This window comes from Equus asinus, chromosome 8 (genome assembly GCF_041296235.1).
Source record: "Equus asinus isolate D_3611 breed Donkey chromosome 8, EquAss-T2T_v2, whole genome shotgun sequence".
Classification (NCBI taxonomy): domain Eukaryota; kingdom Metazoa; phylum Chordata; class Mammalia; order Perissodactyla; family Equidae; genus Equus; species Equus asinus.
In genome coordinates, this window is record NC_091797.1 from 66,430,873 (window position 1) to 66,444,894 (window position 14,022).

A 14,022-nucleotide genomic window follows, 5' to 3' on the forward strand; every position below is an offset into this window, starting at 1 on the left:
ACCATACTGAGTGTTGGTGCAGTGGATCATGTCCATCCTTTAACATGACCACTTAGTAGCTGTGTGGTCTCCGGCAGTGTCCCCATTGATAGAACGGGAGTAATAAGAGTCAGGTTGTTGTGAAGACTAAGTGATTTAATGTCTATAAGAACGTCTGGCACATGATGACTGCCATGTACATGGTAGCTATTGATGTTACCTTCGTATACATTTCAAAAGGCAAGTGGCATTAAATATCCCTGGGAGGCATCCTTGCCTCCAAGAGAAATCTAGACACTGAAGAATTTGAAATCCATTGGTAATCATTTTCTGTTTTCTCTACTGAAATACATATGTAAATAGATAAATAAGCATTCTCTGTCATGTTGCTTGATCTGACCCTGGGTTTTAAAGTCAAATCAGCTTGGTTCTGACATTGAGAGAACTTGAAATTTTCCTTTTCATCACTTAGTTAAATGGGGCATGAAATTTGTTTGTCAAAATACTTCCGTTTAAGACCTCAGTTTTTCAGAATTGTATTTTGTTTTTGAGCTGCTATGATTTAATAATGATTTTGATTAAGTTAATATGGACTCAAATTCAGCTCATTTATCTTTTCACTTTGGTTTCCTAACTCCTCATCTCCCCCCAACCCCCTCCAGATCTTTATAAAAACAAACAAAAAACCATACATACATCCCTTCTGTAAAGAGAAAGCTGCTAACCTCAAATTCTTAACTAGATTATCCAGTTTGCACACATTTTGGCTTGTCTTAGAGTTTGTATTTCACCTGTCTCAGAAGCAGACAGACTCAGCTTTCATTCGTTCTTAGAATAATACTTGCTGTCATGGATTAAGCATTTGGCAAGTCTTTCTTTCCTTGTATTCACATACCAAAAGTTGGGAGTGAGGGGAAATTAAAACACATTTTTATTTTGTATTAAAAAAAACCCCCAAAACTAGTGCTTAATGCTTTTACTTATAAGCGTGACAGTAAAGTTCTATGTTATTTATTTGCTGTAACTTTGTGTAGTTGTCTGATTTTCATAATGAATCCATCAATATCATATAATATTTTTATCAGAGCCTTTTATGTTTATATACGATGTGTATAGCATTTCTCTTTGTTTTGGGCTGTTGGAGTATGTGACTTACCCAGAACCCAGCAACCAAGAGAAAAAATAGACTAGATTATATTATTATTATTTTTTTGTCAAAATTAAATTATCTGTTTTTAGAACATATAAATTCCTCACTATCCAGTGAAATAAAGCTCTGAGAAATCTATATTTCAGAAATAACTTTGGTGGTAAATGCCAGTTTTGCTATGTTTAAGTATGTATGTGAACTTGGTTTTTATTAGACAAAATTTATTAAGTTTGTAGAGTAGTTCAATTTTACAGTTAAGTAACTACTTGAAAAATTGGAGACAATGAAGTAGAATAAATTCTAAGCTTAATTTAAGTGTTATTTTCTCCATTTCTAATTTAAGAACTGGTATGTATACCCAAATCTCAATTTAATGTTTCCTAGATTTTCCTGATTTCTCCTAAAATGTTAATGAAGTTTGTGATGTTCCTTTCTTAAAATATTTTCATGTTTACTGAGTTTTCTTAGGTTTAGTTCTTTTGGAAAGTAGTGTGGATGAGTGCTTTTCTCTTTGGCTAAAGCAACTACCAATAGAATTATTATTGTGGGTGTGTTGTATCCTTTGTAAAAGTCGATTTCTCATGTATGCCATATAAAATGATGACATTTCTTTCTGTTTGAAAGAAAGTCTTATGTACTTATAATTTCTCCCCTGCATTTGGAATATTTGAGTCATGCCAACGATTAATTTTGCTTTGAAATAGACAGAAAACGATTGAGTTAAAATATAGAAGTCTATTCAGCTGCAAATGAAACTACTCAACATTAGAAGGAAAACTTCTAAAATAAGTGAAGGATTAAAACTTCCACCAGTAGAACTGGAACTTGGGTAGCTGGTGACATAAGCTGGTATTAGCATTGACAACACAAAAGGAGCAGTCTTGACAGAAGAAGGAAGTGAGACCAGGTCTTGAACAATTTCCCTTATGTATCAGACACAAATAGTCTTTTCTTCAATATCAGACAGGTATGCATTCTGGTTCCAACGACTTTTTTCCCCCTTGTACTTATCATGGTTAAGTCAAAGATAAAAATGAAAAACAAAATCCACTCTTCATTTGCGTTTTCTTCACATCTTAAATCTAGTGGTATATAAGTCTTGTCCCTAACCTGTCCTGTTTAACTTTCTTACTGTTCCACACAGCTGCAAAGAGCAACTGCTCTCTGATTATATTTGTGGAGATGTGTGTGTGTGTGTGTGTGTGTGTGTGTGTGTGTATGTATATATATATATATATATATATAAAAAATATATAGTAGGTGCAAGATGCAAAGCCCTGAGGACACTGGAAAGATGTGGTGGCATCAGAGCCTCTTGGCCTCATGCTCTGTGTTACAGAGGTCACGAGACTGTTTTACCAATATGGCCTCACATGGTCTGTCTTCGGTTTCAAATTGAGGAGATATTTTTGTCAGCAGTAGGGCTATAAGTGTGTGTGTGTGTTTAGAAAAGGAGACATTTGAGTATCTACAACTAGGCATTTGCTGTGAAGTCACATAATTATCTAGTTACTTTTGTTGAGATTGGCAGTGAAAACACTGGAGAAAGATGAAAGTAGGGTGCTGGTGGCTGATGCAGTGATTGGGGAGAAAGTAAGCAGTGGAGCTATTTCTAATAATTTAAAAATGATGTTAATAATTAATAGTTATATAATTTTTTTTTCACAAAGCTAAACATTAGCAAAATAACTTCTGAGTTGCTTATTAATCCTCTTTGCATATTTATAATTCTTACCTTTCCACACTATAAAAATGCAGGTCCATGGAATCGTACGGCGATCCAGTTCATTCAATACAGGTAGAATTGAACATCTATATAAGAACCCCCAGGCTCATATTGAAGGAAGTAAGTAGTTTTCTTTTTCTAAAATCTCTTTTTATAACTTCCTATATTATAAGTTATTTTCAAATATCGTTTTTCTCAAAGCCCATCAAGTCGCAGTTATTTACTCATGAATTACCTTCATTTAATGCTATCTGCATGCTTTGGAAACCCTTCATTGCTTGCTGCCCCTGGGGCACAGTTACAAGGATATTGGTCAGTTGATGCTGCCAGAGAGACCAAGAGTAGACATGCCTTTGATTACCCTTCTCCAGGTGTCCCTATCCCCTCAAGTAACATCACCTCCTTTGCTTTTTATGTTTGGTCTAATTTGTCAAGTTAAGCAATCTTTGTACATTTTTTTTAACTTTTAAAATAATTTGTGAAGACAGGTCCAAAAACAGATGGCAGTCAAAACTATATTTAATTGCTTTAGAGATCATTGTCAATATTTGCAGTTGTTTATTATTTTTGTTAATAAAAATTGCCAGTATGTAGCTGTACAGTTTACATAGCACAGTCATGGTGTTTTCTCATTTGATCTTTACGGCAACTTCTCAGGTTGTGAATGAGACCATTTTACGGATGAGGAAAGGGAGGCAGAAAGAGGTTGTGACTTTATCAAAGCCACAATGCCACGTAAGAGACAGAGCTAGTCAGCTTGTAAACCATAAGTGATTTTGTATTCACCTCAGAGCCCCAAATATTTGAAGGTTTGGGTTACTTGTGCAGGTAGTGACATAATCAGGAAGATGACCTAGTTGTCTCCAGTAAAGACTTTCCTAATATTTAGGTTATTCAATGCGTCCTTCTTGAAAATTATTACCATTTTTGTGCAAAGTGCAGAATGGTACTGCCATTTTCTAAAATATCCTCTTGGGTCTAGACATAGATCAATATTATGTAAAAATAATGATAAGATCAAGTTAGCAAATTGCCCATCTACGTGTGTCAAATTCTTAAACTAATGAAATCGTTTAAGGGTCTGCCTAGATTTATAGGCTAGTCGTTCTTTAATCAGTTATGTCACTGCCTCAGGTAGTTCGTGGATGGCTTAAGGACTGGTGTTTATGAAATACTTAAAAATCCCTAGATAAAAGTATCTGAACAGCTATCTTCACTATTTTAATGTGTCACGGATTTGTTTAGAGAGTGTACACATTATTGCGAGATTCTCTTTGTCTGAATCTCAGTCTTATGTAACACATCATAGAACCACTGGGGAGCCATAAGATATGTTAATTGTATAACTTCTGTCATGAGAGGATTTTTTAAAAAGTACATCTGAGTTTTTATAAATCTTTTATAGACATAGGCAACAAATGTGAATATCTTTCTACTATTTAGGTTCTTTAAAGATGACAGTTATCACTCTGCTGCTCCAGAGTCAGTCTGGTTTTCAGACTTTCAGAATATGCATTTCAATTTTGATATTTAAAAAATTGGGTTTATGTTGCTTTCTTCTATCTAATGGTATGTTTTTGAATCCTAAAGACATGAAGTTGCATTATGGTGATCTCACTGACAGTACCTGCCTTGTGAAGATCATTAACGAAGTGAAGCCTACCGAGATCTACAACCTTGGAGCCCAGAGCCATGTGAAAGTAAGCAGTGTTCATTATCATGATTTCTCTGGCTGTGTTCACGAGTTGTTCTGCATTTTACTTTTATCTGTTGCTTCTTAATACAGTAATACAACCACAAGTCCTAGTCCTAGTCCTCAAGTTTAATCGTCAATAAACCTAATAGAAATCTAATACATTTAAAAGTGTATTGTTACTGAAGAATATAAGAAAATTTTACTGCTAATGTTAAAATAGCATATTCATTTATTTTGAGTTGATCTTGTAGTTGTGAGCCCCAATTGGGTGTATTTCTGCTATTTCAAATCACATTGTGAATGAAGTGTTTTTTTAAAATGTTGGGAAATGTATCTCAATAAAACTTCTTTTTTATTTTTTTTATTTTTTTAAAGATTTTATTTTTCTCCTTTTTCTCCCCAAAGCCCCCCGGTACATAGTTGTATATTTCGTTGTGGGTCCTTCTAGTTGTGGCATGTGGGATGCTGCCTCAGCGTGGTCTGATGAGCAGTGCCATGTCCACGCCCAGGATTCGAACCAGCGAAACACTGGGCCGCCTGCAGCGGAGCGCGCGAACTTAACCACTCGGCCACGGGGCCAGCCCCTAAAACTTCTTTTTTAATATTAATTTTTAGTAGTAGTTTTTTTTGAGTCCCAATAATGTTAAAATTAATGAAATTTACTTTTTTATTTTTTTGAGGAAGATTAGCCCTGAGGTAACATCTACCAATTCTCTCTTTTTTGCTGAGGAATACGGGCCCTGAGCTAACATCCATGTCCGTCTTCCTCTACTTTATATATGGGACACCTGCCACAGCATGGCTTGACAAGCGGTGTGTAGGTCTGCTCCCGGGATCTGAACTGGTGAATCCTGGGCTGCTGAAGTGGAACATGTGAACTTAACTGCTGCGCCACTGGGTGGGCCCCAACTTTTTGGTTGAGAAAGATTAGCCCTGAGCTAACTACTGCCAGTCTTCCTCTTTGTGCTGAGGAAGACTGGCCCTGAGCTAACATCCGTCCCCATCTTCCTCTATTTTATATGTGGGACGCCTACCACAGCATGGCTTTTGCCAAGCGGTGACATGTCCACACCCAGGATGCGAACCGGCAAACCTCGAGCTGCCAAGAAGCGGAACGTGCAAACTTAACTGCTGCGCCACTGGGCCGGCCCCTGACCCCAACTTTTTATTATAAGTAGTAAAAATCACTGGAAGAAAAACTGTTTTTAGCTTCTTGTCTCCTCAGTATGATGGAGCTAATGTTGATTTCTTTCCCTTTATGTACTTTTCTTGAGTATTTTTTTCTGGAACAAATTGCAGTAAACTTGAGAAGCCAAGCCTATCCCCAGAGTTCTCACAATTTGCTTAATTTAAGTTTTTGTTGCTATATTCTATTGCTCACTTGAGTGAGTGAAATCTGAAGCTATGGGTGATATGATATGAGTTCTACTGAGATATGTATTCAATCAGAATAGTTAGTGGGGCTTAGAAATAAAAGCAAATAACTTTAAGTTAAAATAGCCCAAAAAAACCCCGCCCAAAAACAAAGGCCGGAAATTCTTACCAGCATTTTTTGCTGTTTAATGAATGAATATAGCATTCTTATCTCAGGAAATATTTAAGGTGATTTGCTGTTTGTCCATATCTCCAGCTTTGGGCAGAATGGAAGCTATATGCCTGTTTTATATCTCTACTAGTTTAAGGGAGAAATTATAAACTATATCAGATGAAACTAGGTTTAGAACATAGTGATAGAAACATAATGATAAGTCCAGTCTTGTAATTGATATCAAATATAAAAATTGAGTATAAATCCTCATAATACATTTTTCTCTAAAATATTAACCTGGCAGGATGGCTACATATCACTTACTAAAAGTACTTCTTTTCTGTCTGTGCTGTCTTGGAAAAATATTTTTCCCTTTCTTAATCTCTAATGATTCTGTTGTGTGTCCAAGCTTAATGTTTGGTCTGTGAAAGGTATCTAGGTCCTTTGGTTAGAGCAGAGATGTTTTTCTAAATGCTTCTAAATGTATTTTCTCATTTTGAAGTGGTATCTTACGCATACTGTGCCTTGAGAGATTATCACTCGTCTTTTCTATAGAGAAGCAGTGACTCTTTATCACTTGAGGAATGTAGACCTTATTTATCCATAACTGAAGCAATCAGTCCATCTTCCACATTATAATTTATCTAGCTGCTTCTTGGCCTTCCTGACCAACCACGAGAGTGTCTTCCAGACAAAATAGAATGTTTTGGAATGAATACTCCATTATTCCATTTCCTTTAGATTAAGAAGTTTCCTGTCTGATTGTAGATAGTTTTATCCCCTCTAGAAGCTATACACTGGCATGGTGGGAAGATGCAGGAAATTTTGTAAAGATTTATTTATGGAAGACCTCCCCCCTGTCATTTTAGTATTAAATGAGCCAGTCTTTTTCTAAAACGTTTTTGTAGTTCAAAAAGTCTAATACACTTTCCTTGCTTGAAGTGAGCCTAATAGTAGTTTATAAGTTACAGAAAGCATAGGAGATTGAGTTGATGCCTTCCGAGTTACTATGTATGTGAAGTTTATCTCTTTTCATTGTGTTTTGCCTGTTTTTCCTAATTAAGACCAGTTAATTGGCAGAAATGGTGCTTAATTGAATATGAATTTTGGCCTGTAAGATCATTTAGCCCTTCAACAAATGTTTGCATGCATGGTAGAGTGAAGGACACAAAGATGTGTAAAATCCACTTTTGTTGTGGAGGGTCTCAGCTTCCATAGGGGTGATTTGTGGCAAGTGACAGAGGTTGGTGCTGATATCTTCAAGTCTTTAGAGAAAGGTGAGAGAGAACCCCAGTTTGAGGAGATTATGCCTGGTGTCAAGGAGGAGGTTTAGGAAGGAAATTTACAGACATAGTTAGTGGGAACTGCTAGTTGAAAAGGAGGTAATAATGTAAGGCCAAGAGTCAGAAGTGAGAAAACTTGGGATGTGTTTGCAACATGAATGAGCATTCTAGATTAGCTGAGCAAAAAGTTTGTTGAGGATAAGTGTGAGGTAAGGCTAGGTAGGAAGTTGGGCTATGTTTGGGCAGCCTGTACATGTTTTTGAATGGGAAAAATAGATTCAGAGGTGAGTTTTACAGGTAAGAGTCTAGAGGTAGGGCTTCAGAAGAGATAGGAAGCTGTTGGATGAAGATGGTGGCATTAGAAGTGGGAACAAGGAGGATGAAACAGGATGCCTGGTAGGGCTGACCCCTCTGCTGGCAAGATATGGGAGCCAGGGCAGAGGGAAGGTGATGCTGCAGTGCCCAGGGGACTATAATACTAGAAGCAGACATTCAAGGAGGGACTTTTGGAGTTGGGTAGGGGAAAAGACAAGTTCCTTCTTGGATTCTCTCTAGTGGCAGTACTTGAAGGACATTCAAGTGAAGCAGGTCATGGGGTAGTTTAAAATATGCTGCGAGATTTGAGAGAGATTTGGGGTACAGAGATGTAAATTCATTCTGGGAGTTCTTGTGATACCAAGGCAGCAGCTGGAAGAAAGAAGAGTAGAAGACTGAAGACTGAACCTTGGGGACATGCGTGTATTTAGAGTGTAGGAGAGGGAAGAGTAGTTACTGGTGACGGGAGAGTAGGACATTGGAGAGGCAGACGGGTAGAGTTGTGTCACAGAAGTCAAAAAATTAGGCCATTTCATGCAGGAGGGGATGTTAGCAGTGCTAGATAGTTCAGATAAGTCTAGGGGAAAGAGGACCAGGAAAGGTTATTGGCCTTGGCAGTTAGGTTAGAGATGACTTGTGACTTTTAAAAAGAGCATTTTAGCAATACGATAGAAGAGTTTAGCCAAAGTGCACAGAGTTTAGAAGTTGAGGGTTTGTGAGGGGAGTGTAGTTGAGTAGATTCTTTCTAGAAATTTCCTAGTGTAAAGAAGAGAGAATATGATAGAGAAGGCTCACTTTAACATTAGCTGCAGGTTGCTGCCTCTTCCCCAGAATTTCTGATTCATTAGGTCTAGAGTCAGGTCTGAGAACTTCCATTTCTAGGACGTGCCCAGGTGATACTGATCCTGGTCTGGGGACTTCACTTTGAGAACCACTCCTTTAATGTTTCAGGTTTCTTAGTTCATCCATGTACTACAACATGTGCCTTAAATGCATGCTTCTTAGACCTTCTTCTTTGAATGTATCAGCTTTTGAATTGGATGTAATATAGTCCTATTCCGTGCCAGATAATGACTATGTGATTTTTTAAAGCCTAAAACTATACCTACAATCAGGAATGATGAGAATGGAAAGTGTCTAAGGAGAATCCGATATATGTTTATACCAAAATTCTTCACATTCAGAAATCTTTCTCTGAGTAGTATATATTCCATGAGAATAAAAACTTCTCGGGTACTCCTAGTATTTTAGAGGAATAGTATGAGCACAAGCCACTGTTCTGTAAAATCCTGTGTTCCATGCCACTGTTTCTGCTGTGATCTAACGTCAGATTGATTCTTAGTCATGGAAAAAGTGGGTGTGGGGTAGCGGCTGGCATGATGGCAGCTGGTGATGGCAGACTGCCAGGTTGCCAGAGGGATGTTGCTCTGTCCCCCACCACGCCAAGGCTCTATGCAGTGGGCTTCAGTTGTCTGCCTCTTCTCCTAGCAGCTTGTTAGGGGTTAGAATGGAAAAATACATGGTTTGTTTCTTATAATTAATTTCTCTGAATTAATCAGCTTTGTAAGGTTTATTATAGTCGTAGGCAATAGTTTTTAAACAAAAGTTTTTTCTGACAGTGAAATGCTTGCAATAAGGTTAATTAAAATGCATTTTTTATTATTTGGTTTGGAGCTTTTTTGAAAGAAGTTTCTAATATTAGCACATTTTGTATTTAATTTTGAATCCGTGACTTCTAGACTGGGCATTGTTTGTCTTGGCTTCTCTTTGTGCAGAATAAAGTCTTCTGTCACTCTCACTTCCAGTTAATTTGATGTGGGCTATGGTATGCTAAAAGTAAGGAAAATAAAATAATAGGAAGTTGGTCTGGTTTCCTGTAGGAAACCAATGAAGATGAAATTGGTTCTTGGAATAAACCCACAGCAGTCTGGGAAATACTGACTGAAGACATTTTTCTGAATCATAAACAGAAAAATTATGACTCATGAAGTGTAGGTCATTGAGAGGCTGATTTGATCTTACATGGGAGAAAGTGAGAGATGACTGAAATGTACTAGTTATTAGAAGTAGTTAAACCCAGCTTGATGACATCATCTGGGTAGGAACAAATTATCCATTATATAGTCCTGTCTATTTTGGTGGGGAACATACATGTTTTAGGAGCCTGCTTTATTGTTCTTTTTTTTTTTTTTTTTTACTGAGTAAATAATAGTTTCTCAGTGACTTGTCTTAAATTTCTTATCTGTTCAACATTCATTACTGTCGTGATTTTGGATTTTTCCACCATTCCTCACAGCTTCTTTAATAATCTTACGTCATTCTTGAAGTCATAGTGTTGGACGAGATCTTTCAATGGTAAATCTAGTCCAGTATTACTCCCTTTCGTCTCACAGTGTCATGTTGGAATTGCCTTTAACTTTTTCACAGAAATGAAAATTATGCAATCATGGAATGTTAGAGCTAAAAGGAACTTTAGAAATAATTTAATCTGATTTTCATTTTATAAATGAAGTTACCTGCTCAAAGTCACACATCTGGTTATTGGCCGTTCTAGGATTGGAACTCAGCTCTTTGTATCCCATCGAAGAAAATGATTATCTCTACTAGTAATAATTCTTATGTTAAAATAGTCCCCACCTTAAGTACTTTCTTTCCTCGCATATCTAAGTTTCTTCTTAAGCTTATTTTTTTTTCTTATTTCTTTAGTGGAGACAAAGTCATTTCTTCTTCTCTTTTTAGTTTTGAGAAGGATTTTCAAATCCCTTCTTGGTGTTGAAGACCATTGTGAAGTCCTTCTTTAACTTTGTCTTATTTAAATTGAATAACTGCATATTTTTCTTTCATTTTCTAACTCTTTAATTATCTCTATTACTTTCCTTTTCACTTCTCTGTAAATTATTTGTTTAATTCCGTTCAATACAAGCAGGAGGCATAATGCCCAGAAGGTGAACTGGGACATGGCTAAGTGAGTGGGAGCAAGATTTCCTTGTCTAGTTCTGTGGGACCAGTTAGCAGATTCTGAACATCGAAGCACAAAGGAGCTGAGTCTAAATTGTCCTCATAGTTAGACTTCCAGCCCAGGAAACTAGGCCAGAAGTGGGATTGATTGTGAGCCACGTAGCTAGTATAGTGGCCAGGCACGAAGTTAGAATCAGAAAGAGGTGAGACTGAAAAGCCAGTCCAGGGAAGGCAGCTGCGAATAAAACCAGGCATGGCAATTAAATGAATGGGTCTGCGAAGGGGACTGAGCAATTTACTTACCTGAATTAAAGAATTGTCATCTGCAGTGGCTTTTTCCTGGCTGGTCCTGAGAGTTGAAATTTATAGCTAGAGAGCTAACCCCTTTATTTGTCTCCAGGAAGCCTAAACCTCTTATGGCTGCTCTAATTGAGGAGTGGGGTGTGGGTGACTAGATGCATTGGGAGAATTGCATTATGGTGGCGAAGGGCAGGTGCCTAGGCTGAACATCTGGTTAGTGCCTGACTTACTCAGTTATAGAACAAAACAAAATTGCAACAATGTGACCCTTTACTGTGTAATTATAGCAAGGGGAGGGGTAGCCTATTAAAAACCCAGAGCAAACAGCAGAGAGGACTGTTCTTCTGTATCCTTGCTCATTCATTTAGTTATTTTGGATCCTGGGGAGCCTGACAGAGAGATGTGAGTAGAACAGAAAAATGGGGAGTAGGCAGGGGGCATAGCTATTGCTGTTAGGAAGGAAACTATCAGAACATCCTTAAATGTGGGTTGAAGGTCTAGCCCCTGTCCCACACAAATATATGTTAGAGTTCATTAAATTAAGTTCTATGAGTACAGCTACCTACCTGTCTGCTCTGATTGCTGCCTTTTACCAGGCCCTGTGCCAGCAGAATGAATGAGGATGCTCACAGATGCAGTGCATTGTGACAAGTGTTAGAATAGATGACTGTGTCAGGTTTTCATGAGACACTGTAGTGCAGGTGAGAGTTCTCAAATCATGGGTGCATATCAGAATTCCTGGGACACATTCTAAAACTTCACATCCTGGCGCACCCTAGACCTTGGGCCTTGGTGTTTTCCCTCGATTCAGATTCTGGCCCTGTCACTTGCTAGCTATGTGACTTTGGCAGAGTGCTCAGCCTTTCTGAGCCTCCATTTTCTTACCTGTAAAATGAGCACGAGTTGTGGCTCTTTACGACATGCTTCTCCTATGGGCCTTTGCACTTGCTTTTGATTGTAATACTCTTTGCTAGAGATCCACCTGCCTCATTCTCTTAACTCTTCCCAGCCTTTACTCAGATGCCAGCTGCCGAGCAAGGCCCTCTTGACCATGCTATTCACAATAGTAACCCTCCTGGGAATGGTGGCACAGTCCATCCTGAGTGAGTAGGCTAGCAAATAAATGTCATAGGAGCAGGGGAGATGGGGAGAGGAAATGCAAATTGGCTACTGTGCTCCCTGCCCACCCCTACTCTAATCCTGATGTGCTCTCTGCTCATAATTTAGGCTAACATGAGGCAAAATATCCAGAGAAATGAATATGCTAAGATAACACATTGAGTCATTGTTGCTTCTGCCTATGATGGAGGCCTGCCCTTTGCCATAGCTGCTGTTTGAAATTATGTGCAAGAATGTTTTCCTCATTCAAATACCTGTAGTTCCTGCCACTGAAACGTTAACTTGTTATATTATAAAGGGGGAAATGGTGTTTTGGAACCTTTGTTTTTATTAAATGGGCTGTAGAATTATGAGGGTGAAGAGATCTTGGCAGTGAGCCAAGTTAAGCCCTTATTTCACAAAGTGCTCCCTGGAATGTCCATTTGCTGAGCAGCAGAGCTGACTGTCTAGGCTGGAACCCAGATCTGATGCCACTCAGTTTTCTTGTCATACTACTAATCTCAGAAGATCCAGGTGGGGGAAGGTGTCACTGAAATATGAGGGAAAGGGGAAACATCACAAGACTCTGATGTTTGAAGTTTTACCTCTTTTGTCATTCCCACCACTTACTACATTGAAATAAAGTTTTGATGTAGTAGGGTTGAGTTCAAAACATTTGTTTTTTCCTTTTTGGAGGGAAATGGTTATAGTTAATACCATATGAGTGGTGTTTGCATAGCTAGGAAGATACCCAAATACAAAAATGCAAGGTATAATGTTAGCACATTAGTGATACTAAAATAAAATTAATATGTGGGGAAAGTAGAAATCCACAGTACTAACTCATCAGGAATAATCACAATCTTTCAGTTAGGCTAGTTCAATTCAATATACAATTTTTATACTGAGTGCCTATACTGTGCTAGTGTGTAAGTTTCCTAGAAGCTATGGGAGGCTACTAATGTTTGCTACTTGGGGAGTCAACAGATCAATAGCTTGATAACCAGAATGAGTAATTTGTTCTTACGCGTATACTTATTTTTTTAAAAGAAATTGCCAAGTCAGTTATATGACTGTGCTGTCAAACTGTTTTCTAAGATTTAAAAATAAATATTTCTATTTTAATACTGCAGATACGTTTTTGTCCACATATTAGTATACACAAATTATAACTCCATGTTGAGTCTCTGAAGATAACTAATTTTACTTAATAGCTATATAAGTTGATATAAGCTTATGTATTTTGTGAGGTTTAAAATTCTTATATTTTCATATGTAGTTCTTACATGTGCTCAGAGCAACATAAAATCACTCTATTTTGTTAGCAAGTAACTAATATTGAAATTATGAAGTTACTGTCACCAGGGCCTGGGGTAACAGTACCTTACGGGCAGAGGCTTTACTTGGTAAAGAGCAGTGAGTGCAACTTTGAGAACCGGAGTATTAATAAGGTGTGTTTGCATTTGGACCTAATATCCATGCACACTCTAGTGTGTCTGTTTCTGGAAAAATTAGCTCCCTTACAGGTGAAGTGAGAAGGCGAATGGAGCAAATATTGGATGCTTTTATTCTCTGTAGGTAGATGGCTGGGGTGAGACAAACGTCTACTCTAAGTGAAGTTGTGTTTTTGCTCTCTAAGCCTTCATTGCTTTTTGATCAATCCTTTTGTCGGTCACCTATGTGGACACCGTCCTATGATATTTAATAGATTTGGTAACCACGTTGGTCTTTTACAAGGCGAAATTGTAGTACAAAACCTTTTTCATTTTATAATTTAATGTTTGTGCTTACAGAGCATAAACTCCACTGTTGTAAATATGGCTAATCAGTTCATATGGTTCTTAGGAAGAAGTTTAGCATTTTTTATCTTATATTCATGAGGGTAGAGCGAGACTCTACGCTGCTGGTAGATCCCTGTGTGTCATCTGGCTCAGATTCTTCTTGGAAGCCTGTTACAGATATGAGCAATTGAATTCAAATCTAAAACCA

The 14,022-nt window shown here is 37.7% G+C and overlaps 1 protein-coding gene across 1 annotated transcript in view; it reads left to right on the top strand.

Annotated features, from left to right (window-relative positions):
* Positions 1–14,022, top strand: part of GMDS (GDP-mannose 4,6-dehydratase) — a 648,158-nt gene that overhangs the window by 147,381 nt on the left and 486,755 nt on the right. The window contains exons 3-4 of the mRNA XM_044773351.2: positions 2,888–2,975; positions 4,446–4,555. Coding sequence (XP_044629286.2) covers positions 2,888–2,975; positions 4,446–4,555 — 198 coding nt within the window. The remainder of the gene's footprint in view (positions 1–2,887; positions 2,976–4,445; positions 4,556–14,022) is intronic.